Raw genomic sequence first — 25,990 nt, forward strand, 5'->3', positions numbered from 1 at the left:
CCCCCCTCCTCTCTCTTCCACCTTCCCCCTCCTCCCGACCCTCCTCCCCGCGAATCCGGGCTCCTCGCCGGCCAGGGTCTCTCCCTCCTCTCTCACCTCCCCCAAACCCCACCCCCGTCTCTCCTTCCCCGGGGCGGCGGCGGCCGCGGGAGCGGGGAGCCGGGAGGGAAGGAGGCGGCGCCGGGGACCGGGGAAAGCTCCCGGGCGGAGGGAAGAAGGAGGGTGCGGGAGGAGACAGGGCGGGGGGAGACCGGGGAGAGGGCACCTCCCACAACCCGAGCCCCGGGAGCCGCCCGGATCCCGGCCCCGCCCTGGACCGCCCACAGCGCCGGGGGGCGGGCGGCAGGGGAGCGGGGCTCCGAGGTAGGGGAGAGGGACGCCGGCGCACAAGCACACACGCGCGGGGACCCGCAGGCTAGATCACTGGAAGCTGAGGTGGGGGCGAGGGTGCCCGAGCCAAAGGCTGGAGCTGTGACAGGGAATCTGTGATGCAGGTGGAGAAAGACGGCTGCACAAAGAGAAGGCAGCCCTGGTTCGGGGTGAGACGAGAGAAGCAGAGGCCGAGGGCCAGGAAGAGAACGAGACGGGTGGGAGAGAAAGGAGAAGCCAGGGTCAGACAGGGATGGGCGGGGAGGGGAGGGGGTGAAGGCCGGGAGCCACCTCAGCGCGACAGGAGTTGGGTGGAGAAGACAGAGCTGGAGACCAGAGCGGCTCCGTGGGTCCAGCAGCAATGCTACTCGCCTGCTTCGGGGAGGGAACGCGGAGAGAGGATTGGAAGCAAAAGATGGGGAGGGTAGCATCAAGGAGAGAAATTGAAGTAGGAGGGGGAAAAAGAAAGAAAGAAAGAAAAAGACCAGGAAATAAAGAGCCTCCAAGTGGGCAGAAGCCAGCATTATCTCTACTCCAGCAGGGCCTAGCAATCAATATTTCTTGACTAAGGAAGAACTGGGAGCTCTAGAGACAGTGGGGGAAGTGCAGGCCTTTTGACAGTTCCGGAGACTCCAGGCTGTTGTCTGGTGGTGGAAGGTGTGTGCCTGTGTGTGTGTTGGGGGGGGCGGGCGCACGTGTGTATATTGTTCATGGGAATGAGTTTGGGCTGCCAGAGGAGAGAGAGGGCTCCTTCTGGAGGATGGGGTAAAACAAAAAGCTTCTTTCTGGCTTGTCCTGGGAAGGAGGTGGGGAAAAGCCAAATGCTGTGAGACTGATTAGAACTGAGGTTCTCAACCTTCAACCCTTGAAACATTTTGTCATGACTCCTTTACTGTGCTGAATTGAAGCTCATAGAGGAAATAACCTACCTACACACAGAACTTAAAAAAAAATCAACATGCTTCCCTGTCTGTGACATAAGAAAAAAAGTAATTTGTAGTAAAAGAACATAAACAGTATTTTAACGAGTATTGAAGTCATGATGAAGTAGGCAGATGCTTGCACTTATCCATAGAATTACGGGGCTGGAACTGCTACAAATGCGGGATGATACAGGTGCTGAGTTGGTGACTCAACTACCTCCAGCACGTCGCCATCAATGAGGTGACTTAACGAAATGTTGAACAACTCTTGGTAGCAAAGTCAGTCTTCCCTGAATTCATGCAGAACCGTAATTGCATTCCTAGAAAGTTCATTGTATATTAAAACCACTTTTAAAATTGTATTAAATTCTAGGCTCCAATAATTAAACACAAGTTTTCACCTACATGAATGTCCTGGGGGACATTTGAGAATCTGGAGGAGGGACAGTTCTTCATTGTTCAGGCTATGCTTTGAAGAGTATCTTATTCCCCTACCCTACCCATAAGGGCCCACAGTTCCCCCCTCATCACTGTAATTACAAAAAGAAAGCCCACGAATCTTCAAACTGTTCCCTAGGGAGTGGCTGAGACCCACTGAGCTAGAAAATGGGCAGAAGAGAAGAAGAGAGTGGGGCAGGATTTCTAAACACTCAAAATGATAGCAACCCCTCCTCTGAGTGACCTGCCGTTCTTTCAGCAGGGCAGAATCAAAGATGTGGGTGTCAAGTTATTGGCAGCAGAAAAAAACATCATATGGATGAGAATTTTCCCAGACTGCTTTAGAAAGAAGAGTTTCCTGTCTCTGTGCCCTGTCTATGGGCTAGGTCAGCTCTCTGGTCTCGGTGCTCTTTCATGGTCCTGGCAAGGTTGAGTGCCCAGAGGACACCCTTCCCCGTCCCAGCAGGGCCTTTCTGTAGGGGAGTATCTGAGTAGGCATTCTCTCAGGAGCCCACAAGTTCCTCACCTAGCTTTTGTTTTTTTTGGTTTTGGTTTTGGTTTGTTTGTTTGTTTTGTTTTGTTTTTTGCCACATGCAAGACTTGTGGGATCTTTGTTCCCTGACCAGGAATTGAACCTGGGACCCTAGATGGTGAGAGTGCCAGGGAATTCCCTAGTCGTTCATTCTGGAAACTTGTCTCTGGCTTCCCTGAAGTCCTGAGTCCTTTACTATGCTGAATTAAGGAGGATGGAAGGATGGAATCCCCCCCTGGAAAAGAGGAGTCTATGATTCTATGAACTTGAAAATTATCTTGGTAATATTAATCACTACACTGCTGATGCTAACCCAGGAAAGGAAACAACTTTAATGTCCAAATCACAGAGTGTTTATTGATTCAATAAATTAGAATGTTGTCTGTTCAAAGGAATAGTTATAAAAACATGTTCAAAAGAGTATCTAATGACATTTACATGGGAAAACATGAGAGTTCGGGGAAAAAAAAGCAGAATACAAAATGTGTACAACTGTGATATAATATGTGTTTAAAAGCTGAAAGAAAATACATCAAAATGTTAGCAGTGATTACCTCTGGGGCCATGAATTGTTAGATAACCTTTTTTGGTCATATTTGTTCAATTTTTGTTCAAATGTTTTACAAGGGTTACCTTTATAATCCTTTCTCTTTTTAAAGTTGGGTTTTGTTTTCTTTTAACCTTCCAAAGCACATTGAAACAGTCTAGCCAGTATCTGTTATTCAGTGGGCAGAGGCATTTGAGGGTGTGGAGAGAGGCTCCAATTATATTTACTATACAAACCACTCACCTTTTTCCACCAGTAGCTGCAACTTCCTCCTTTCACACTTTTTATCTTCCAATATAGCTTCCCAGCTTCCCGGTCCATATTCCTCAGGGACATTTATTGAGGTCCTTCCCCAATTGCAGCTTGAGTACCCTAACCCCACCCTCCCCACAGCCAATCCACTTCCTCCTTCCACACCAGGCACAGAAGTCCTCTCCGGAAAAGTCCCTGGACCTGATTCCATCCTTCTGCCATCACTCCTGTATTCTTTGTGCCTTTGGAAAAACCACCTCCTTTCTCGGTTTTTGACTGTTTTTCATAGAGACGGTCGTGTTCCCACTTGAATTACCTGAGAGTGACCAATCTCCTTGTTCATTTTATTCCCCATACTTCCACTTCCTTTCCTGTCTTCTGCCTTGTCTTCTGCCCAACCCTGAAAGCAAAGAGCCCAGAACTTAACACCTTGTAAGCTCTGAAAACATATTAACCAAAGTAGCTTAATTTATTGATGATCTGCTAGATGCTAGGTGCTTTCGGGGTGAGGGGATTGTATCTAAGTTAATTCTCTCACAACCATGCAGAGTAGATGTTAGTGCCTTAATTTTGGAGCCAAGTAAACTGTGATTTAGAGAAATTAAGAAGCAAATCAAAGGACATCCAGCTACAAAATCAACAGAGCCAATATTTGAATTCAAGTCTTTTACTCCATTTCCAAATTCTTTCCAAGGCATTCAGAGACTTAATCTCAAGGCACTTCTCTCACCCAAGTCCCACCTCAAGGCATTCTTTATCAAAGGTCAAACTGCATTTCAGTTCTGTCTTCCCATCTAAAGCAGCAGTGGTGACTGTGTGAAGGGAGGATATTCGTGCCCTCTTACATTAGGATGAAAGACTTACCTTCGGTGGGGGGGGGTGGTTTCTGTCGTACACAGCTCTTGCTGTTTAGAACAATGTATGGGATGAAGATTTAAAATTCAAACATGAAGTTATTTACATGCTGGACTTCACTCAGGCATATACAGAGGAACCCAGTCTGGAATTCACAAAACTTCAATAAAATAAAAAAGCCACACTGTGAATGCCTGATCGAGCACTTACCTCCTCTACCCACAAGGTGCTCTGGGGTCGTGGGGAGCACTGTCTCACAGGATCTCAGGGCCAATAACCAGATTACAAAGTTGACACCATAAGTTACCTCTGCAAATAATTTCTCCATAAATAAGCCCGTCTATAATAATGAATGAACACAATGTAATGAAATGCTCGGTCAACCTAAGCAACAAAAAAGGAAAATGGTAAGTTTGTCCCTCTTCTAAAGGGTATATGAGGTCAGGTTAACAGATTTAGAAAATATTCCATTCTCACAAAGAAATTTAGTGCATATTTCTACTCCTGGAACTATGAGACAATTGGATTTTTAAATAAACAAGTATTATGTTTAATTAAATATATATAATTAAGTATATACCAGGTATGAGTACCTGTACATAATTATTCATACCATTTTGAAAAGTACATGCATCTTAATGCATGTATGAAATTGGTTGGTGAGGTTTTTGTTTGTTCATTATGCTGCAACAGATTTGTCTCTTCTGATATGTCCAATTCATGTACCCTATAATGATTCTCACTTATGCTAAACACGCTAGCACACTAGCCAAATAATACTCAGAGTAAAACGACACATCACCCAGATTTTTCTATTAGACACTACAGAATGTTGGAAACTCTTATTATTTGATATGTATATGCAGATCTCAAGCCCATAATAAACACAATTATGTTTCTGCAGTAAAAGGCATGACTATTAACATTAGGCTGAGTAAACAAAGACTATAAATAGCGTCACCTCTGCCTTTGCCACAAAATGGATGCAAGTCAGGCCAGGTTTTGCCACCCAAATGAGTTAGAAACAAAATTTTTGGTTTTCAGAACGTTGCGGACTTTGGAATTACAGAAAAGCATGTGTGGAACCAACTGTATAAACATGAGAAAATTTTTACAAATAGATGTTTTTAGGAGTCAAATGAACACATCTGAGGCAACAGACTAGAAATGTCTTTTTATTATTTTTTAAATTTTTATTGAAGTATAGTTGATTTACAATGTTGTATTAGTTTCTGGTGATTGTTATACGTGTGTGTATACATACAGACTAGAAATTCTATTTATGGAAATACCATAAAAACACCATTGAGGATCTCCATAAAGGCCCTATATGGAAACCATGACCCTATTACAGTGGGGCAGGTGGGTCCTGCCCTGGTCCAGAGAACCATATGTACCATTCAGATCCTAGCAGAAGGGAATGCCTAGAACAGCTGTGAAGCAAGCTCTGCTTTTAGCAACCTAGAGTAAACAAACACCTGCTGAGTTTTAACTCTTCCCTATTCTTCCAAGCCATCACTCTGAAACTCTAAAAACCAACATGACTCATCCACACCTTCAGATGCTTTCAGTATTCATTGCACTTAGATCAGCACAGAAACATAATACCTTATTAGTGCACAATTTACAAAGAACTCACATCTCTCTTAATCCTTTCAACTGCTTCAGTGTGGTAATATCTCCATTTGTCACGTGAGAAAACTGCTGCTCAGAAAGTTTAAATGACCTGCCAAAGGTCACACAGCCAATAAGTAGCAGAGCTGGGCAAAAAACCCAGGTCTCAGGTCCTCCCTCCTCACTCACGGTGCTCCAGCCATGCTGGCCTGATTACATTTTTTAAGCTGCTCAGATACAGTACTTTCAACTCAGGAGACACCAGGCTCCTCTGCCTGGAGATGCCCTCCTCCTCCTCCACCTCCCCACCCCATACCATCTTCACTTCATTAACAGCTTAAATATCACCCCCTCAAGGAAGCCTTCCCTGAATTCCTCAGACTAACCTAAACCCCCACCCCACCCTGCTAGGTGCTCTCTTGGCACACTGTATTCATCATTCAAAGCACTTATCTCATTGGTAATTAACTTAATTGTGGAATCATTTACTTAACATCTGCCTTCCTGACCAGATCTTAAGCTCCATGAGGGCAGGGACACTGATTATGGTGCCCATTTTTCCCTCCTACGAGAGCTGCACAGTGCCTGCTATTTGGTTAGAAGTTTGATAAAAGATCAATCAATAAAAACATCTTCTGACTCAAAGATCAGTATTCACTCCACTGTACAGAATTATCACACCATTTTCCAAGCCTATTACCCTCTTGGTGGTCTTTGTTGTTTGTCAAAGACCTTCTAGTTATTGGTGAAATGGGTACTTTATTCCACAGGCCATAATGGTGATACACCCTCCACGCATTTAGGTCTTTCCGCCCTGTGAGTTACAGGGTCATAATAATAGCATTTATTATAAACAGTTTGGGGTTGGGTACTTTACTTGGATTGTCTCACTTGCCCCTTATAACATTCTCTGACATAGATATCTTTATTTCCATTTTGTAAATGGGGAAAATGAAACGCAAATAAATTTAATAATTTGCCCAATGTCTCACACATAATAAGCCAAGATGTGAACATTTATCTGACTTTAAAGACCCTGCTCATCCTGGTGACCAGCTGTGGGAAGCATCCCCAAGGCACCTAGGGGTCTGTCTCCCTGAGAGTTATCTGCATATCAGCATTGCTATTGTGGATGAAACCAACGGGGCCATCATTATGTGGGTAAGATTTCTGTTAGGAGTAGATTCACCCCGCCACAGAGCAGGGAGCTTGGCGGGGACACAGGCAGGGTCCCTCTCCAGGAAGACTTCTCCAGTGTTTTTCTGTATGTTCCCTTTTAGCAATATCTCTACTTACTTGCCTTATTTGCAGGTGCTGTTGTTTTGCTGTCCACAATGCTGGGATACCCAGTACCCTTCCCTTTCTGCCCAGTACCCTTCCCTTACAGCCCAGTAGCCCTTACGGTTAGCAGACTGAAGCCTCCTCACCGGCATTAGGCCTGGCAGGACCTCTGCTCATCTCCCACCACTCACAAGTCCTCTAATGGCATTACGGGTATAATTTCTGGTGCCTGCACAAGTTTACACCCACATGGCAGCTCTAATGGTGGCCCAAGTCAGACCACTATACTAGTACAGCAAGATGCCACCAGGAAGATGGTCCTGCTGCCCTTCCTGCTGCTCTTAAGGAAGTGCCCTTCCAAAGATCAGCCTTCTTGCTCTTATTCCAAGATCCTGCTGTGAAATAGGGACAAAGGTGGAGAATTTCCAACTGTATCTGGAGCAAACTTTCATTCTGTCTTGATAATTACAAGTAGGACAGAAGAAGGGGACAAATAAAAGGAAGAGGGAGACCAAGACCCAGTAGACCTTAGGAGAAGAACAGGTGACCTTCTTGTCCCTAGTTGCTGTCAAACAGCCAGCAGGCAAGACAGGGTGTCTTCTTTCATCTTCCTTCTGTACTCACTGTCCTAAATCCTAGAACCAATGCCCTTTGAAGTCTCCTTCCCTAAATCCAACCCAACTGAGGCTATTGTGGGGAACTTTTTAAATAGCAGGAATGTACCAAGCAAGTATCCCTGAATTTTCTAGCTTCTTACCAACATGTTACTAAAGGGATTGAGGGTAACAAGGTAGCTTCTAACTCTAGGGACCCATGATGGAAGAGCACAAAGTAAACTGGAGGTTAAAGTGGGAAGAGCAGGATGGTGGTCGGGAAGAGGATGAAATGGCTCCAAATAGAAGCACGACTAGCATGGGCTGAGCACCTACAACCATTTTTCTCGATTCTAACTCCTGAGTAAATGTGAGTTCATTGATGCATTAATATTTCAGTAAGTATAAGCTCTGTACAACTTTGTCAAACGACTATGGTATGTCGTCCACTAAGTACTCTCACTGGGGCAGATCCCCACTGAACTCCACCCAGTGTCTTCTCAGCGCTTGCTTTTGTGTCCAACCTCAGAGCAATAACTTAACTGGACCACTAGACGGCACTAGTTACAAGGCAACCTTAGATTCCCTCCAGAAACAGTATTTTTCCCAACTAAGGAGACTTTCCAGGTTTGTTTGTTTTGTAACTTAAAAAAAAGTCATTATTATAAAGGCCATATGCTCACTGTAAAACTATATCAAACAGTGTATGAAATAAAAAGGAAATGCCTCAATTCTGGCAGTTTCCTAGCCTTGATTTGAATACAATAGTGTGTAGCCCTGATTAACCCCAGTTAGGCAGAAAGCTGTGCTGGGCTAATAGAAATCACCATAATATCCCAAGGCCACACCAGAAGTATAGCCATACCCAACACAAAACCACTGTACCCAGGACTATTCCCCCCCCACCCCACCCCCGGCCCAGACACACATGTCTCCACATTCAACTCCACTCTCACTGATATTAAGGCCCCAGTCCCCTTTATAGTTTACCATCTCCTTTCAAAATCCTCGTCCTTCTTTGAGAGAATAGCATCACCAGACTAACCGAGCTGGCTGAACTTCTGTGGTTTGTTAGTAAGTCAGTACCTGAATCAACGGTTTCAGGAAGCGTATTAAAAATCCTACAGTCAAATATATTAACATGATAGTTTTTTTTTCCTCCTCTATAATATTTTTTTCTGAGATAAAACTATACCTAACATGCCTCCTTTATCAGATGACTTGGCAACACCAACCATTCGGAATGCTGCTGAGAACCAAGGGTAAATGGAAATCAAATTGCTCCAGTTGGTCAAAATGGCTGTCCTAAAGCTCATTCAACAAGAAAGACTAAGTTTGCGTCAACTTGATTGATTAAAAAATCTGGACATCGGTTTTCTCATCTGGCACTTGAAGGATTCTTGAGCATCTGGGTGCTGTGGCTCCAGAAGCCTCAACGTCCCCTGAAATACACACAGAAATGGGATTGCTGCTGGTGGGTAAAACTAATGTCTTCCTTTCCTGGAGCAGCAGGGAAGATGACACAGAGAGGAAGACTTCTGTCCTGTGCCTGTGAGAGTCTTGGAAGCGGTGGAAGTGGCCGTGGGGAATAACATTAAGAGAAGGGAGAGGTGAGGGGGGAAGGGAGAGGAGATACTGACTCCGGCTAAACCACCTTTGGCCCCTGAAAATCAACCAAAGTCGTTTATCATTGATCATCCCTACGCCTCAAAATAGCTCCCTCCAGGCTAGCAGACACCTGAAGTTCCTCATCACACAAAGCCCTTAATCCAGGATTCAAGGTCAAAAGTCAAAAATACTAACCTCTGGGGACTTCCCTGGTGGCGCAGTGGTTAAGACTCCGCGCTCCCAATGCAGGGGGCCCGGGGTTCAACCCCTGGTCAGGGAACTAGATCCCACACGCATGCCACAACTAGGAGTTCGCATGCCAGAACTAAGGAGCCCGCCTGTTGCAACTAAGACCCAGCGCAACCAAAAAAAAAAAAAAAAAACTAACCTCTGAGTTAACAAGTTGGTGTGATCTAGATCAAGTAAGAGTGTAAATATTGACCTAGAGGGATTACAATGCAAGAAGGTGCCTGAAGGGGGAACCCCACAGCCTGAAAGGGAGGAGACTACAAAGTGAGGAGAATACAAAGGCTGGAGATCAGAAGGTGAAGATTCCAGTTTGCCATTCATTCTTTCCACAAACTTAACCTATTATGTATCCCTCACTCTTCTAGCCAAGGAGGATACAGGGAAAACAAGATAAAGTCCTGCCCTCATGGCCTGACTTTCTACGCCCAAGCCCTGCACAAAAGGTGTTATTATGGTTTTTGAGAGCCAGACACAGACCTAAGTACTTTGTCTATCTTATATTCAATCCTCACATCAACCCCATAATCCCCATTTTACAGTTAAAGACACGGAAGTTTCTTTACTTTCCAAGGTAACAAGTCCTCCCACAGGACAGTAAACTGGAGTCTGACATGTTTATCAATCAGCTGCATGGAGCTGGAATTTGCATCTGAGCATCCAGGTTTATATATATATATATATATATATGAAGACGCAGGGTCCGCCATATTCTGGAATAGGGATATAAGGAGTCCTGAAAGAGCTGTAAGATTTCCTTACTACAGAATTCTCTCTCCATATAGTTTTCCCTGCTGGGGGCCGGGGTGGGGGGTGCTGTAGTTGCCAGGCTTTAAGATGATAGCCAAAATGACAGTCGCCCAGCTCCAAAATGGCCACCACTGTGTTTTCGTTCTATCGGAGCAATCGTGTAGTGACTGAAGGGCCATCACCGGTGGGTGCTCTCAGGAACTGGGCCAGATGCCAAAATGGCCACCTGGGTCTTCCCTCTCCTGAGCTATTCGCCCCGCAACATTTTAGGCCTCCATAATCCAGGCTGGACAAAAGCAGAGGAACGAAGCGGACAGGGGAGGAAGGCAGGTAACCAAGGGCGGTGGGTCTGAAGTGAAAGGGCAAGAAAAGCTTTGCCCTTTGGAACTGGATGTCACTGCACGGTCCGCAGGCGCCTCCCTTTTGCCTGAATATGTGTAGTCACCGCCTTATTCTCCGCCCCCAAGGGCTCCTGGCAACCAATTCTCGGCGGAGAAGTCGAGTACGTCAGCTGTTGCGAGGCAGACTGGGAGCGCCTCCTGGGCCTTCGCCTGCAAGATCCTTAGGGGATGTTGGCGAAGAGTGAAGGCGTCGGGGAGATGGAAAAGAGGCAGGAGGAGCAGGAAAAAAAGACGAGAAAGGAAAATGTATATTCTCGTAAGGTCTTATATAGCTAGGGAAAAACCTTAGAGTTACCTAGCCTAACTTCCCATTCTATATTGGCTGGATGTCCAGGGATGGGAAGCTCGCTCGGGCAGTCTCCGCCAGGGCTGGACGATTCTGATGGAGAGAAGATTCTCCTTTGTATTGAACTGAAATCTACCTTCGAGGACTTGCACCTAATTGTTTTACCCCACGAGGACCTGCAGAACAGTTTAATTCCTCTTCCATAGGGCAACTCATAACATTTTGCCCAAAATCAGCACAAATTCATTCCCATTTATTGGGGGGCGGGGGTAAGTAAGCTTAAGTGTTTGACTCACCTGATTCATAACAAGCTGAATGCTTTTCTTTTTGAAAAATGAAAAAATTTCAGAATAATAACAAAGAAACCAAAATGGGGGAAAATGTTAATAGATAAAATGTAAACCTTTGGGTACAAGAACTCACTTGCTGGGTACCTGCATCAGCTTGATTCAGATCAGTGTTCTCATTTTTCCTGCAGACGCATGAAACACTGGGCTAAACAGATATAAATTAGACATTTTACAGTCTATCGGTCATTGAGTCTCCATGGAATTTGCAGACCAGTTTAAACACACATATACTATGAATATAAGGCCACAAAAGTGGAAAAGAAAATATCGATTTCCTCCTGAGATTTATACCACTAGAGGGAGTTCCAGAAGAAAAATCACTGCAAGTGAGAGCTAATAATGGCACTTACAGAATGTTTACTGTGTACCGGTCACAGTTCCCATGGGCTCATTCATGTAATTCTGTTCACAGCCCTAATGAGGTAGATGTCAGTATCCCCCATTTACAGAGGAGAAAGCTGAGAGGTATAGTGTGTCCACCTGTACAAAGTATACAACTTTGTGCTGGGTAATTTATCAACATTTATTAAAACTGCAATTGCACATGCTCTTTGAACCAACAACTTCACCTGTGTAGAAGGCAGTGAACTTCATGGGCATTTGACCAGGGCAGTCACCCAGGGCCCATGCTTAGGAAGGGACACTATGTTTGGGCCATGATGCTCTGTGTCACTATCTTGAAATTCCTTTTTTTTTTTTTTTTAATTTTATTTATTTATTTACGGCTGCGTTGGGTCTTCGTTTCTGTGCAAGGGCTTTCTCTAGTTGTGGCAAGCGGGGGCCACTCTTCATCCCGGTGCGCAGGCCTCTCACTATCGCGGCCTCTCTTGTTGCGGAGCTCAGGCTCCAGACGCGCGCAGGCGCAGTAATCGTGGCTCACGGGCCCAGTTGCTCCGCGGCATGTGGGATCTTCCCAGACCAGGGCTCGAACCTGTGTCCCCTGCATTAGCAGGCAGATTCTCAACCACTGCGCCACCAGGGAAGCCCTTGAAATTCTTAATAATTTTCTTTCAATTTGTGTTTTGTAAGTGAAGTCTGATGGGGTAATAGAACATGTGCTGAGGGCTTGGAGCGGAGGTTCAAGCTTGATCTTACTTCTCAGCCTCCCCAGGACTGGTTTTTAGTTGCCTTCAACTCCCCCCAGGAACCATTGCCACTCTCTGTGCTGCCCTCTCCCAGCAGGAGCCTGGGCACAGGGGAGAGGTGGGGTCAGACATATACACCTGTCTTGCCAAGTTGAGAGGCAGGACCCCAGGCACATGGGAAGGCCTGAATTCACCCCCCTAAGTATCCCAGTGCCTGAAGGAATGTGATATTAAATAGCAAAAACAAAAACAAAGCCACCATAACAGGTCAAGAGTGAAACCACAAAGAAAGCAAGAACCTCCTTGGGAATTCCCTGGCTTTCCAGTGGTATGGACTCCGGGCTTCCACTGCAGGGGGCCGGGGTTCGGGAAACTAAGATCCCACAAGCTGCAGCACAGGACGGCCAAAAAAAAATTCTTTTTTCTTCATCTTACTGAAACTTTTACAATAAGAGCCTAATATAAAGCTTGACGCACATCGTTTCTGTTAAATATTTATTAATTTAAATTAATTGAATACATTTTTATTTAACCTAGTAAAATGGATATTTTAAAAATTGAAACAATCTAAATGTCCTGGGAAACTAGTTAAATAAGTATGATACATTCATGCCATAAAATATTGTGTAGCTGTGTAAAATAACAAGGATGTTCTTTAGGTACTAATATAGATTGTCTCCAAGATAAATTGTTGTTACCATTTATGTTAAAAAGGGAGGGAGGGTAGATTAGTTCTCACATGCAGGAACTTTCTTGTGGGGCTCCCTCTAGTGGCACATATGTGGAAGGATTCAGAGAAAACAAGTTGGCTCCGGATGGCTGGGCGATTTTCAAGTACGTCATTTTATACCTTTTGGATTTGGAAACAGAAGCAAATGAACAACCAAATAAACAAATAAGAACCTATTTTCAAAAGTTCAAGAGGGCTATATTATGTATTAATGTGGAATTATGCATTACTAAGTAAACACCACAAGAAGAAGAACACAAGAAGCAGAATAGTGCATGATAAATATTTTACACATTCTCTGTAAAAGCTTACGCAGTACTGCTCTTGGGTAACATCTAGGTAAGCTCCCATTTATTGAGTGCTTACTATTTCACATACGGATAGTGTGTTAATATACACATTAACATATTTATAGTATGTCACTTTGCATACATGACTATGTACACGGCCTGTTATCAGACCTGGTGAGAGGTGTAGATCAAATGGAAATTACTGAGGAGAGTAAGAAACAACCCAAGAATATTTGCAAGATCATATAACATACGCCACATAAAATTAAAGTAACTTTTAAGTGCTGAAGGAAATGACCAGCCTGACCAACAACACAGGGTTGTTAGACACGTCCACACCATGCACCATGCCCAACAAAACCCAGATGTTCCTATACCCAGATTTCTGTAAATGGCAACTCCACCGGCTTTGTTTTTGCCGGTGGCCCTGCCCGTTTCCCTTGTCCAGAGACCATGTCATCCAAGGGACTGCTCGCCCCAGCTCCAGAAATCCACCCCCCTTTCCAAAGATGTGAGGCAGTCGAAAGCATGGAGGCGAGTGAGGTGAGCTCTCCAGAGGTAGGGGGTGTAGTCGTTATAAGTGGTTTTGGTTGGCTAGCTCCTGACCCTCTCTGATCTTCTAACCCTGCACCCTGATCTCCTATCCAGCTTTTGACAACTGGACTAGTGCCAGACAATTTCAAGCACCCTACGACCCCCAAACCCTGTCCAGGAAATCATCTTGTGCATAACTTTCTTACCTGAACCTGAACTCGTATCTTGGAGGAAGAGCATCACAGGATATGTTAGGTTCTAGAAGGAGAGAATCCCCACATGAGAGGAAGTCAGGCAAGCACAGAGACTCCTCTTCCCACCTCATTCATCCCTCCAGACCTTGACTTTCACCCTCACGGCTTCAGAATAGTCAGCCTGCTTGTGCCCAAACTACAGCCGCCTTGCAGAAAAAAAGAATACACCACTCCCAGACTCAGCTGACTGGAGTCCATCCTTCTAGCCCCTCATGCTCATCTCAGACAAGAGCAGAAAATGTCTGTCCCTGTTCTGTTCCTAGCCCTTGGACGGTGCTGCCCAATATAATTTTTTTGTGATGATGGATCTGGTCTTTATTTGTGCTGTCCGATGCAGTAACCACTAGCTATATGTGCTACTGAGCGTTTGAAACATGGCTAGTGCAATCAAGGAACTGAATTTTTAATTTTATTTAATTTAAATGGGCACTTGTGACTAGTGATTACAGTATTGGACAGCATGGCTTTAAATTGTCCATCCTGACTTTTTTTTTTTTTTTTTTTTGATGAGACATCCTTGTTTTAAGATTGGAAAATATATTTTTCAAACTTGGTGCTGATACTGGTCTCACTCTTTAGTGATCAGCCAAGTCTGGGGATAAGGGCAAAGATCATATTCCCATCCCAGACCTCGCTTTCCCCTGTGACACTGAGGAAATTGGAGAGTGATGCCCAGGCTGGGGGCTGTGTCCTGACTGCTGCTCTGTCCTCAGTGCCTGTACTGATTGACAGCCGCTGACTTTGCAGACCTTGCTTTCTTCATGCTTGCCTCTTGGAGCACAGGTGGTCATCAACTCCTGACAGTTGACTCGTGACTTTTTTTTTTTTAAATGCATTACTTTTTTTTAAAAAAATATATTTATTTATTTATTTATTTATCTGGTTGCACCAGGTCCCAGTTGCGGCAGGCAGGCTCCTTAGCTGTGGCATGAGAACTCTTAGTTGCAGCATGCATGTGGAATCTAGTTCCCTGACCAGGGACCGAACGCAGGCCCCCTGCATTGGGAGCTTGGAGTCTCATCCACTGCGCCAACAGGGAAGTCCCAACTCGTGACTTTTTGAAATGTATTCTTTGGGAGGGAGAAGCTAACTAAGTCCAAGCAACACATCTGAACATGAGGAAGGGTGTTTGGATTTGCGGTGGGAGAGAGGAAGGTCAGACATCAAGAGGAAAGAATGGCCTGGTAATGAGTTATGAGACCGTAGAAATAGGAAACCAAGTCTAAATGTTCCTTCTTTTTTAAAAATCCAACACAGATCCCTATCTTTTGGCTAATACTTGGAGGAGAGGGATTGAAGTGACCTTGCAGATTGCACCGACAAGCCTCAGCCTGAGGGCCAGTGAGTGATCCATCCCAACAGGTCAGATCCTAGAAGCCCCCTCAATGGCTGGCCGCGGGGAGAGAGTGGGGGAGGAAGGCCCAGTACCAGGCAGCCTCTGCTCCGTAACTCTGAGGGGGTGGGGAAGGCAAACCCTGGTCATGTCCTGGCTCTGTAGCCCTTTTGTGTAAGTGCCTGGCAAGGGTGATGTGGGGCTGTGCCTGGAAGCACAGCTGTGACTCTGCTGGGGAGGAAGCAGGGCCAGGGCAGCTCTGCCCTCCCCAATCCTCCCCTGGGTCTTTTCAGCCGTGGGGACACGCACCCCGAGGGCCTCTGCTTGGCCTGACCCTGCTGCAGGGGCTCTCTTTCCCCACTGACAGTGGAGATGGCCAGTTTTTTGAGCTCCTCTCTGCCCAGCTGCCTCCCCTCCCTCCTCCTCCTCCTCCTCCAGCTGTCTTCCAGCTCTGCAGGTAAGATTTATCTTTATTCCTGCCCTGGGGAGACCCTGAGAACAGAAAGGCTAGTTCCCTGGGCTCACCTCCTTCAACTCACCCTCAAGTTGCAATGCAAGTTATCTTTTCAAAACATAAATGTGCTGACGTGGTTCCCCTCAGATACCGCCAGTGCCTCCCTACAGCCTTCAGAAGGGGACCCAGATCCATCATGCGACCTTAACTCAGGGCTCTCCTTGAACTTGGTCTTACCTATCTTTCCAACTTTGCTTTCTCACCTATCAAATGGGGAATATCATAATAACAGCCTCTTGGAGTTGCTGTCAGGTTTCAATGAGATAAGATATATAATATGCTTAGTTGTGCTTGTCCCATGGTAAATCATGATAAATGTTTGTTGAGCTGTAGTGTCTCATCATGTTTGAGAGTTCTGTTTCACACCATCAGGCACTAATACGTTTTTACAGAGGAGCCCTGCTCTCCGAAGACAGGTTCCCAATCTCAGGGAGCCGCCTAACAGAGAAGGCTCAGAACATATACTCCCTCGGGAAATGGCTGCAGGTCTAATGGAGAAACCAGCTTCATCTTCTAGTAGCTCCAAGTCTGACAAGGAGATATATCCCACAGAGGAAAAAAGACTTGGAACATGTACAGGGCAGGGTCCAGGAGCTGTAGAGAGGACTGAAGATACAGAGGAAAAGAAGAAGGAGGAAAGAAGGAAAGAAGATCCTCCACCTCTAGGGAGGAAGATCTCAGAGGAGAGGAATTTGGGACCAGGGTGTGAACAAGTACAGAGGGCTGAGAAGTGATGGAGAGGTGGTAGTGGAGGAACGACCAAAGCAAAACCTCTAAGGGGAGAAGAAGGATCAAGTTGGCCAAGTCTGAACAGGGAGGCCCACAGGACAATTAAACTGCAAGATGTTGGACCACATTCCAAGGTGGGACCTAAAGGCTGGGATGACCACATGCTAGAATGTTCTGTCCAGGGAACTCACGGTATCTCTATAACCAGAGGCCTTTAAGAAAAATTGAGCTTCTCCCTGGCTCTAGAATTCTATTTAAAAATCAAGTGTTGGGCTTCCCTGGTGGCGCAGTGGTTGAGAATCTGCCTGCCAATGCAGGGGACACGGGTTCGAGCCCTGGCCTGGGAGGATCCCACATGCCGCGGAGCAACTAGGCCCGTGAGCCACAACTACTGAGCCTGTGCGTCTGGAGCCTGTGCTCCGCAATAAGAGAGGCCCGTGCACCGCGATGAAGAGTGGCCCCCGCTTGCCGCAACTAGAGAAAGCCCTCGCACAGAAACGAAGACCCAACACAGCCAAAAATAAATAAATAAATAAATATTTAAAAATCAAGTGTCTTCTTCTTTCCCTGTTTTGAAGAAGCCCTTCCCATGAAGGGCTTGTTTGTCAAGGTTCCCTCTGATGCTCAGTTTCTTTTCTTTTGTGTCTTGGATAGGACAGTTCAGAGTAATGGGACCAGGGCAGCCCATCCGGGCGCTGGTGGGGGATGAAGCGGAATTGCCCTGTCGCATATCTCCAGGAAAGAACGCTACAGGCATGGAGGTGGGATGGTACCGACCCCCCTTCTCCAGGGTGGTTCATCTCTACCGAAATGGCAAGGACCAAGCTGAAGAGCAGGCGCCTGAATACCGGGGCCGCACGGAGCTGCTGAAAGAGACTATTGGGGAGGGGAAGGTGACCCTCAGGATCCGGAATGTAAGGTTCTCAGATGAAGGAGGTTTCACCTGCTTCTTCCGAGATCATTCTTACCAAGAAGAGGCAGCAATGGAGTTGAAAGTGGAAGGTGAGTAGTGTCTATAATAGTAGGTATTGTCTGTTGCGTGGCCAGGACCTCCCTTTGAGCCTTCAGTCATTCTCTCAATTGAGATGAGATCCTTCAACCCAAACAGGTCATTCCTGGGAATTAACTCCATAGAGATACGCACATCAGTATCTCTGGGAACTCATATGCTCACATTGTCCGTTACATCATTATTCTGCATGGGAAGGAAGCCAGAATCAGAGTCCGTGCCTATGAGTAGGGAAGTGACTGAGTAAACACTGTTACCCATACAGTGACTATCATGTAGCCATTTAAAAGATTGTTTTAGGGCCATTCCAGACAGCTTGGAGGCATTTTACAAGGTATTGTTGAGTGATAAAAGCAAGCTACAGAATATAGGGAACAAAAACAAAACCTTACGTTTTATATATCAGAGAAATATATAAAGATATCCATAAGAAAGTTAATATGGTTCACTTTGGGGGAGACAAGGGAGGATGGGGTGTGATCCAACTAAAAAAGAAAAAAGACCATAATTTTATCCATATCATCATATTTATCCATTTATATAAAAGTGTATATATAACATGCACATTTGTGGGTACGTACAGAGAAATTTAAAAAAATTTTAAATAGAAAAAATGATAAATGTAGGCAGCAAAATCCAAAATAATCAATTTGTGATTATTTTGTGCTACTAGAGGGGAATATGACTTATCTGAAAGTTAATCAAAGTATCCAAGTGGACCTTTTCCTTTCTTGTTTTGCTTTGGATTGTCTTTTCATTTATTTGTTATAAACAAGGGCCTTATTCCTAAGACGTCAAACTTATCAAATCCTATTACAGTGAATTCCTCAGTTGATGTGTTTGTGGTGTTTTATTAGATGAGGAACATTATTAAACAATATATTCCTGGTAAGCATAGTTGCAAGGAGTTAAACAAGTAGAGCTAATGTCTGAATATAATCATAGAAAGAGATGTTACCTATAGATTTTACCTCCACTGCTTCCTTTCTCCAGAATTTCGTTTGTGGTATGTTTTATGTGAGGGATGACTTTGAAATTTATTTTCTTGTTTTATCCCCGAGGGGTTAAGACATGGACAAGGAGGGGGAGACTGGAAAGTTAATTGCTATTTAATTGAGGAACAAAAATATTCTGAGGCCTGAGCCTCAGGTCATTTCCCTTCCCTCCTCCCCACCTGCAGGGCAAACATCAGACAATCGATCACTTTTGTATCTCAAGGGCCACTGTTGCAGTGCTGGGACCAGAAGATGGCATTGTATGCGGGATAACAAAGCACTATTTCTAGAGAGGGATCTCAGGGATGTGAAAACAGCTTTGTGTGTCACAGAATGTTCTTCATACAGCTGTTTTCACTGGGGGATTTTTACCTGCAAGGAAGTCTGATAGTGAGGATCTCTCCAGTTTTCCGATTTTCCTCATTCCTGTTCAGTAGCTTCCTAGCTCAATAACTGCCTCCCCCAGTACCTCCCCAACCCCACCCCAACAAGCAAACAAACAAACAAACAAACAAATGAACTGCCTGGGGAGAAAGTTTTCCTTTGGGTGGATTTCCACATTCCGACCCTCTTCCTCCCTTCTCATAATCTGCATGCCTAAGAGTCTTTTAAAAAAGAGTTTTATGATGGACCACCCACCTAGCGTGAGGATCCAGGAAGCTGAGACAAATTTAGGACTGAAATGCAGTGACTATGTGATTGCCAAGTTTCAGGTGTAATTACCTCCCCTCTTTCTCTAAAGAGTTTCTAATCTCTCCTTCCAACTTTGTATTTTTCTTGTCAGTTTTGTGATTTTATTACTAGTTGTCTCTAATCCTTTCTTAAACTCTTCATTTTGAAACTTTATAACATATACAGAAGTAGAGAGATTATTATAATGAGCCTCCAAGTTCCCATCACCTGACTGCAACAGTTATGACCCAAGGACAGGCCACCTGTTTCACTAGGCCCCACTCATCACCACCCTCCCCAAATGAATTCCTCCAGCAAATCCTAGGCAGCATTATTGTGTCATTGCTAAATCCCCAAAACTGTATGTCTCAAATAGAAAAACTCAAAAAAACCCCACAAAAAACAAAAAAAAACAAAACAAAATCATAACCAAAATACTATTACTACATCTTTAAAATTTAACAAAAATTCTTAACAATACCCAGTCTGTGTTCACATTTTTATGATTGTTTTATAAATATATTTTTACAGTTGGTTTGCTTGAATCCAATCCAAACAAGATCCACAGGCTGGTATTCACCCTGTAGAGTTTCCCACAGTCTAGATTTTGCTGATTTCATTCCCATGTTGTTTAATACAGTGTTCCATACCCTTTATTTTCTGTAAACTTATAGATTAGGATATGAACAATAAGATTGAGGTTTGATTTATTTTGTCAAGCATATTTCATAGGTGATGCTATCTATATACTTCGTTCATATCACTTTACATCAGAAGTCTCATAATGTCTCCTTTTCTCTCTTTTTGTGATCCTAACCCTTTGTTAAAATATAAAAGGTGTACAAAAAAAGGAACTAAAATATGTAATTGCTAAACCATGTTGCTCCAGGTAACTACCAATGAGAACTTTGAAAGTAGAGCTGGCTGTGTTTTCTCCTGGGGAACACAGTAACAGACAAGAGCCTGAAACCGCAGCTTGAAGGATGGTACTTATACCTAAGAAACCAGTTTGACGTTGTTTGCTGTGACTTAATGCCTACCCTGATGGCACTATCTTTATCTAGCCCCCTAACGCAGAGAACAAGATGAAAAGGGCCGGCCCGGCAATAGATGGCGCCAGAGGGCCAAAGGTCATCCCCTGTCTCTTCATCTTTCCCACTCCATGTCTGCTCAGTTACCAAATCCGGCAGACCCTACTTTCTCAAAAGCTCCAGAAGAAAGGTTCTTAACTTTTCTTTGTGTCATGCACCCTTTTGTCGGACTGGTAAAGTCGATGAACCCCTTCTCAGAAGGATATTTGAAATGCATAAAACATATTTGTACTGAAATACAGTTATCAAAATATTAAAGTAAGATATAGGGTGGCCCTGATAATAGTGTCATTTCAAAACGAACATAAGTGATATCTTGAGATTTCTGTACCGTGATATGAAAATATTTGTGATTTTTAGGGATGACAAAGTCTCAGGTTCTGTTCATATTGTTGTGGAGTGTTGCCTACAAACATAATTGAAAGAAACACTAAATTTCAGTTTAAAGTTTACTGAAAATATGTATTTTTTTTCCTATTTAAGTTCACCTTGACTTCCTACACCGCCACCACTGTCCTAGGCTCATGTTTTTTACTTTCACCATTACCATGGCCTCTTAATTGACTGCCCTCGCCCCCCTCCTCCAGTCCTGCAGTCAGTAAATCAGATCTTGTCACTCCTCCGCATGAAATGCTTCAGGGTACCCCGTGACCTTGAGGATCAGATCTAAGTCCCTTTCGTGGTTCTCAAAACTCTCCAAGACTGGCCCAGTATACAGCCTCGACTCCTGTCATTCTAAACCACTGGCCCTTCCCAGAAACAACCACTTACTTTTCCTTTAAACCTAAGCTTAGGTGTTAGTTCTGAGTCATCTTCTTTGAACCTGACTCATGGAGCCGTGGGCACTGTGCTGGGCGTTGATGATACAGTGCTGGGCCACCCCGGTTCTGCCTTTCAGATCCCTTCTACTGGATCAACCCTGGGGTGCTGGTGCTCATCGCAGTTCTGCCTGTGCTCCTTCTGCAGATCACTGTGGGCCTTGTCTTCCTCTGCCTGCAGCGCAGACTCAGAGGTACAAGCTGGAGGGTGGCTGGCTGGGGATCCTTCCCTGAAGTGCCTGGTCTCTTGGAGCTTGGTCAGCTAACGTTTATTTTTGAGGGACTTCTGGGTTCAGAACTCCATAATGACAAGTTTTACATCCTACCGAGTGTAAATATCATTTAGATAATAGGACCTTTCATTTCCCTATGAGGTAGGGCTGATATATAATAGCCCCATTTTACAGAGGAAGCAACTGAGGCCTGGAGTGGTTCAGAGATTTACTCAAGCTGGCACAGCTTATAAGTGGCAGAGCTCAGGCCTAAACCCCTATCTTCTGGCCCCTGAAACATACACAGTAGCTCATGCAACTGGGGGAGTGTGAGCTTCAGAATCAGGCAAGTCTGTGCTACTAGGTTTAAATAAAGATACTGTAAGTAAAAGTCCCTACCACATAGTAGGTGTTGTTTCCTCCTTTTCCATCCAACACTGAGGACACGGGTTCAACCATCTGAAGCTTCTCTCTTGTGCCCAAGAGCTTTCATTTTGAGACTTCTCCCCGCCACCAAGCGTTCTCAAAGCTAAAGCCCGCCGGGCCTCCAATTCTCCTCCCCCTCCCATTCCTAAGAGGATAAAGCAGCAAGGAGGGCTTGGAGTATATGAGGGGGGATATTGGTGGGATCTTCTCTTCCCGTGACCTCGTCCCAGATACTCAGTTACCTCTTCTCCCACATGAGAAAGGTCTTCAGCCCACATGGCTGAGCAGAAAGAACCTGATCAGTGGAGTTGGGCAGCCGGGTTTAGATCCAGTTCAGACAATGACATGAACCCTCCAAGCCTCAGTTGCCTTGTCTGATTCAAGTAGAGATAATACCCTCCCTCCTACAAGTTATGGGAGGATTAAAGGGGATAGTGTTATGTAAAGTGCCTAGTACAGAGCCGGTCACAAAGCAGCTGCTCAACTAAACGTTTAGTTCCTTCCTTCCTCATTCAGATGGGAAGTAGCTTTAGATTTACAGTGACAACCCAGCGGGGTGGAGTGACATTGTGAACTGAGAACCAGCAAGAAAAGGAGCAGAGAGCAGTGGGGACGGTAATAAAACCTTAGATTGGTTTGGGGCATTGGTGAACATCGCTGTCTACTGAGCTTCTCCGCTTTCTTTAACCCAATATTTAACCCAGGCAATAGCCAGGGAATGAGCCTGAACTCCTGCTTTCAAATCTGGTGCTCTTCTCACTCTAAGGATGTTCATGGGCTACTGAGAAACACCCTGCACAAAGGCCCAAGGCAATGGGTGTGGAGGGGCCCCATCTAGTGCCTGAGTTGGAACTAAAAATGTCGCCTTTTTCTATTTTAGGAAAAATTCCAGCAGAGATAGGTGAGTTCCAGGCACCTTCCCTCCCCATGCCTCCCTCCAGGTCTTCTGGCGTAACTGAAATGGCCATTTTCTCAGACCATCTCTGCCTCTGTCCCAGTACCCTGTGCTCCCTTCAGGCGGAAACTTCACTATTTAAAACTCCTATAACCAGTCGTAGAGTCTCATTCCTCTTCCCTGCCTTCAGCCAGAGAAGTAAAATCCTACAGCTTCCTTTCCTCCATGTGCGTCACTTACAATTTCAAGTGACTAAATAACAAAGGCTCAGAGGAGAAAAGATTGTTTTGAGTGCCATACTAATAATCCCTTTCCATTTGTTCTTTCAGAGAATCTCCACCGGACTTTTGGTAAGTCCTGGGGTACCCAGCCCCCCGCAGGTCAGCTTGGTGCTTCACTCGGCTCCTGTTACCTGGGGACGTAAGGACCCCTGGCTTCTGGTTGGTTTCCTCCCTCTCTTGTTCTTTCTTTGAATGTCATCATCTGCACCTAGGATGGGTTAGATAATAGCAAACACTTACATTACGCTTTCATGTACCTGGCACTATAACAGCTTCCCAAATGTTAACATTCTAGGAATTACAAGTACTTTATGTACATTACTTCTTTTTTCAGGAATTACAAAGGGGAAGGAAACAGATCCTTTGCACATCAACTTGATGTCTAGTTGGGGAGGTGATACATATACATAAATTAACTGGAGAACAAAGTACATATACATCATCGACAGCTCACACAGAGGAATGAGTTTTCACAGTACAGAATGAGTAACTACATGTGACTCCTCAGGGAAGGCGTCTTGGGGGAAGAGTGAAGACATCAAACCCCACTAGAACGTTGGCCTGGACTTCCTGGTGGTCCACTGGTTAAGACTCTGCACTTCCACTGCAGGGGGTGAGGGTTCAATCCCTGGTGGGAGAACTAAGATCCCGAATGCCGTGCAGCAAAAAAAAAAAAAAAAATAGAATGTTGGCCCTAGGACATGGTCTCTGTCCTTTTTGTTCACTGCAAATTGTCCAGTGCCTAACGACAATGCCTACAACAGAAGGGCACCCAAATATTTGTTGAATGGATGTTGCAGAAATTATAAGATGGTCCCTGCTCTGAGCAGCCTTCCTGAACAGCCTCTCCTCCTGAGGCTGGAGGTGCCCCTGGCTCCGCGCTAGCATTTAATCAGTGTGCAGAAAAAACAACACACACAGTCTGCAACTCAAAGGGGAGGAACAGGATCTTTGTTTTACAGGATTCAAATAACAAAGGTCTTAACTTTTTGTACTCTTTGGCAATCTGGTGAAGCCTCATGGACCCCTCCCTTTCCAGAATGTTTTGAACTGTACACATAAAATATAACACATAGGATTATAAAGAAAACCATTGTTTTGAAATAGTTTTCGAAATATAAACAAATGTGTGATAAAGTAACAAATGTTTCTTTAAATAACAAAAATATACATTAAATAATAAAATGTAGCAGCAGGTCTAATAATTTGGTGATTTCAAAATATTGATAAACAGTATTCTGAGATTTCTGCAACAACTCTGAAGGGAATGTGGTTTCCATTGGTGATAAAGTCACAGTCACTGCTGATAACTGGTTTGTTAGCTACATTTTTAGTGTAAGAAAATGCTAAATTCAGTTTGAAGTTAGTGAAAATAAAAATGTAGCGCTTTTCTCATCCAAATTCATGAACTCCCTGGACTCTATCCACAAACTATTTTGGAACCCAGGTTAAGAACCTCCCCCCTCCACCACCCAAAAGAAACCCAATAATAAATGGAGAGGGGTGGGTGGGACACAAGGGGGAACACATGTTAATCCTGTTTGTTCTGTGGCAAACGATTCAGATCCCCACTTCCTGACGGTGCCCTGCTGGAAGATAACCTTGTTTGTAATCGTGCCAGTTCTCGGACCCCTGGTGGCCTTGATCATCTGCTACAACTGGCTACACCGAAGACTGGCAGGTGCAGTGCTGGGGCAGCAAACAGGACCACTGAGCAGCAGGGGAGCAAGCCAGCCCTGAGTGGGAAACATAAAGAGGGTGGATGGAACCAGGGCTCAAGATTCAGAGCTGGAATTTCCTTCCTGCTCTGTCCACATGGCCAACTCCAGGCTCCTCAGAGAATCCATGAAGAGAACCACTTACTGAGCTCTGTGGGGTCCCTTAGTGGAAAGGGAGGGGGCGTGACTATGAATTCCACAGGGAGGATGTGGGAGGAGTTAGTCGTCTTCCACTCATCTATTTCTCTTTGTTTTCAGGGCAATTTCTTGAAGAGCTAAGTAAGTTTTCTTCTCTTTCTTATAAGCTGAGAGCAAAAAAAAACAAAAACAAAAACGAGGAAAGCAGCAAGGGGAAGAGGGGGCTATTGGGGGGATCAAAATCCTAAAGGAAAGGAAGGGCTGGTGAGCCTGGCTGGAGGGAGGACTCCTCCTCCACCTTCATGCTCCAAAGCAAGAATCCCACTCCAGCTGGCCTCCTTTCTCGATTGTTCTCTACAGCAGCTGCCCTGGGCCTCACCTCCAAGACTAGATGACTCCACAGGGCCTTTCTTCTCCCTGGTGTGACAGTTTCGTGATAGAAACTGTTGACAGCTTTTTCAAGTTATTTTCTCCTCCTTCTAGGAAACCCCTTCTGAATGATGTCGCATCTTGGCAGGGTGGAGAAGAGCCTGGTTGGCCCAGAGACTGGTCCTCGGGGATGTCGCATCCATCAAGTTGCACACTCACTGGCCTCTTTGCTGTGGGGACATTCCAATCTGCACTTGCAGGGATGCTCTGAATTCCAAACAGGATCAACCTCTCTTCTGTCACCTACTTAGTCTCTCCCTTTCCCCAGCTCCTTCCTTCCTCTCCCCCTTTACGCTGCCCACATATTTCTGCTCCTTGGTCTGTCTTCCGTCTGGAAACCCTCTCTGGCTACAACCGGGCAGCCGCTCTCCTCTCCAGCAGAGGGCACCTGTGCTGCAGAGTGACACAGACAAGAGGGTCTCCGCCATGAACTGGAGACCAGGAACCTCCTCACGGCAAATTATAGCACACCAACTTTGCAATGGTCGTCGTTTCTTCCAAGATCTCAGCCCTGCTGGGAAGGAGCAGGAAAAGCCCAAAACATCCAAGACAGCGCCAAGTGACCTGCACAGTGAGGACATGGCGAGCCCTAACCAAAAACAGGAGATGGGGAGAAACCCACAGAACACTGGCCAGAGCTCCATCTTGCCCCGGGCAGCCTACCGAGGTGCCAGGGGAGCAAGGGATGACAACTGGGCCACACACCTGCTTTAAAACGCCTCCCCTTCTACATCTGGTCCAGATGGGTCCCTCGGACTCTTTCCCCCACTCATCCTTTTTCTCCCATCTTCA

General features: G+C 45.2%; 1 protein-coding gene across 4 annotated transcripts; it reads left to right on the forward strand.

Moving 5' to 3' along the window:
* Positions 1–15,473: 15,473 nt before the first annotated feature.
* On the forward strand, positions 15,474–25,326 carry MOG (myelin oligodendrocyte glycoprotein). Of its 4 annotated transcripts, XM_036870565.1 has the most exons (8): positions 15,474–15,728; positions 17,169–17,516; positions 21,180–21,293; positions 22,618–22,638; positions 22,962–22,982; positions 24,478–24,594; positions 24,890–24,910; positions 25,253–25,313. In XM_036870565.1, exons 1-8 carry the CDS (start codon positions 15,644–15,646, stop codon positions 25,264–25,266), a joined length of 741 nt encoding a protein of 246 aa, XP_036726460.1. In that variant the 5' UTR covers positions 15,474–15,643; the 3' UTR covers positions 25,267–25,313. The 4 variants fall into 4 exon arrangements, 3 of the variants coding, with proteins under 3 accessions (XP_036726460.1, XP_036726457.1, XP_036726459.1); XR_005021986.1 differs by having other exon boundaries at positions 24,478–24,910; positions 25,253–25,326; XM_036870562.1 differs by lacking the exon at positions 25,253–25,313 and having other exon boundaries at positions 24,890–25,046.
* Positions 25,327–25,990: the final 664 nt, after the last annotated feature.

The sequence above is a fragment of the Balaenoptera musculus genome, chromosome 11 (genome assembly GCF_009873245.2).
Source record: "Balaenoptera musculus isolate JJ_BM4_2016_0621 chromosome 11, mBalMus1.pri.v3, whole genome shotgun sequence".
In the NCBI taxonomy this organism is placed as follows: Eukaryota; Metazoa; Chordata; class Mammalia; order Artiodactyla; family Balaenopteridae; genus Balaenoptera; species Balaenoptera musculus.

What these genes read in the sequence shown, in the direction of transcription:
- MOG (XM_036870562.1), top strand. Translation starts at nt 15,644, where the DNA reads ATGGCCAGTTTTTTGAGCTCCTCTCTGCCCAGCTGCCTCCCCTCCCTC. An exon ending in GCTGTCTTCCAGCTCTGCAG is followed by an intron (nt 15,729 to 17,168) that starts GTAAGATTTATC and finishes TGTCTTGGATAG; the next exon opens with GACAGTTCAGAGTAATGGGA. An exon ending in AAAAATTCCAGCAGAGATAG is followed by an intron (nt 22,639 to 22,961) that starts GTGAGTTCCAGG and finishes TTGTTCTTTCAG; the next exon opens with AGAATCTCCACCGGACTTTT.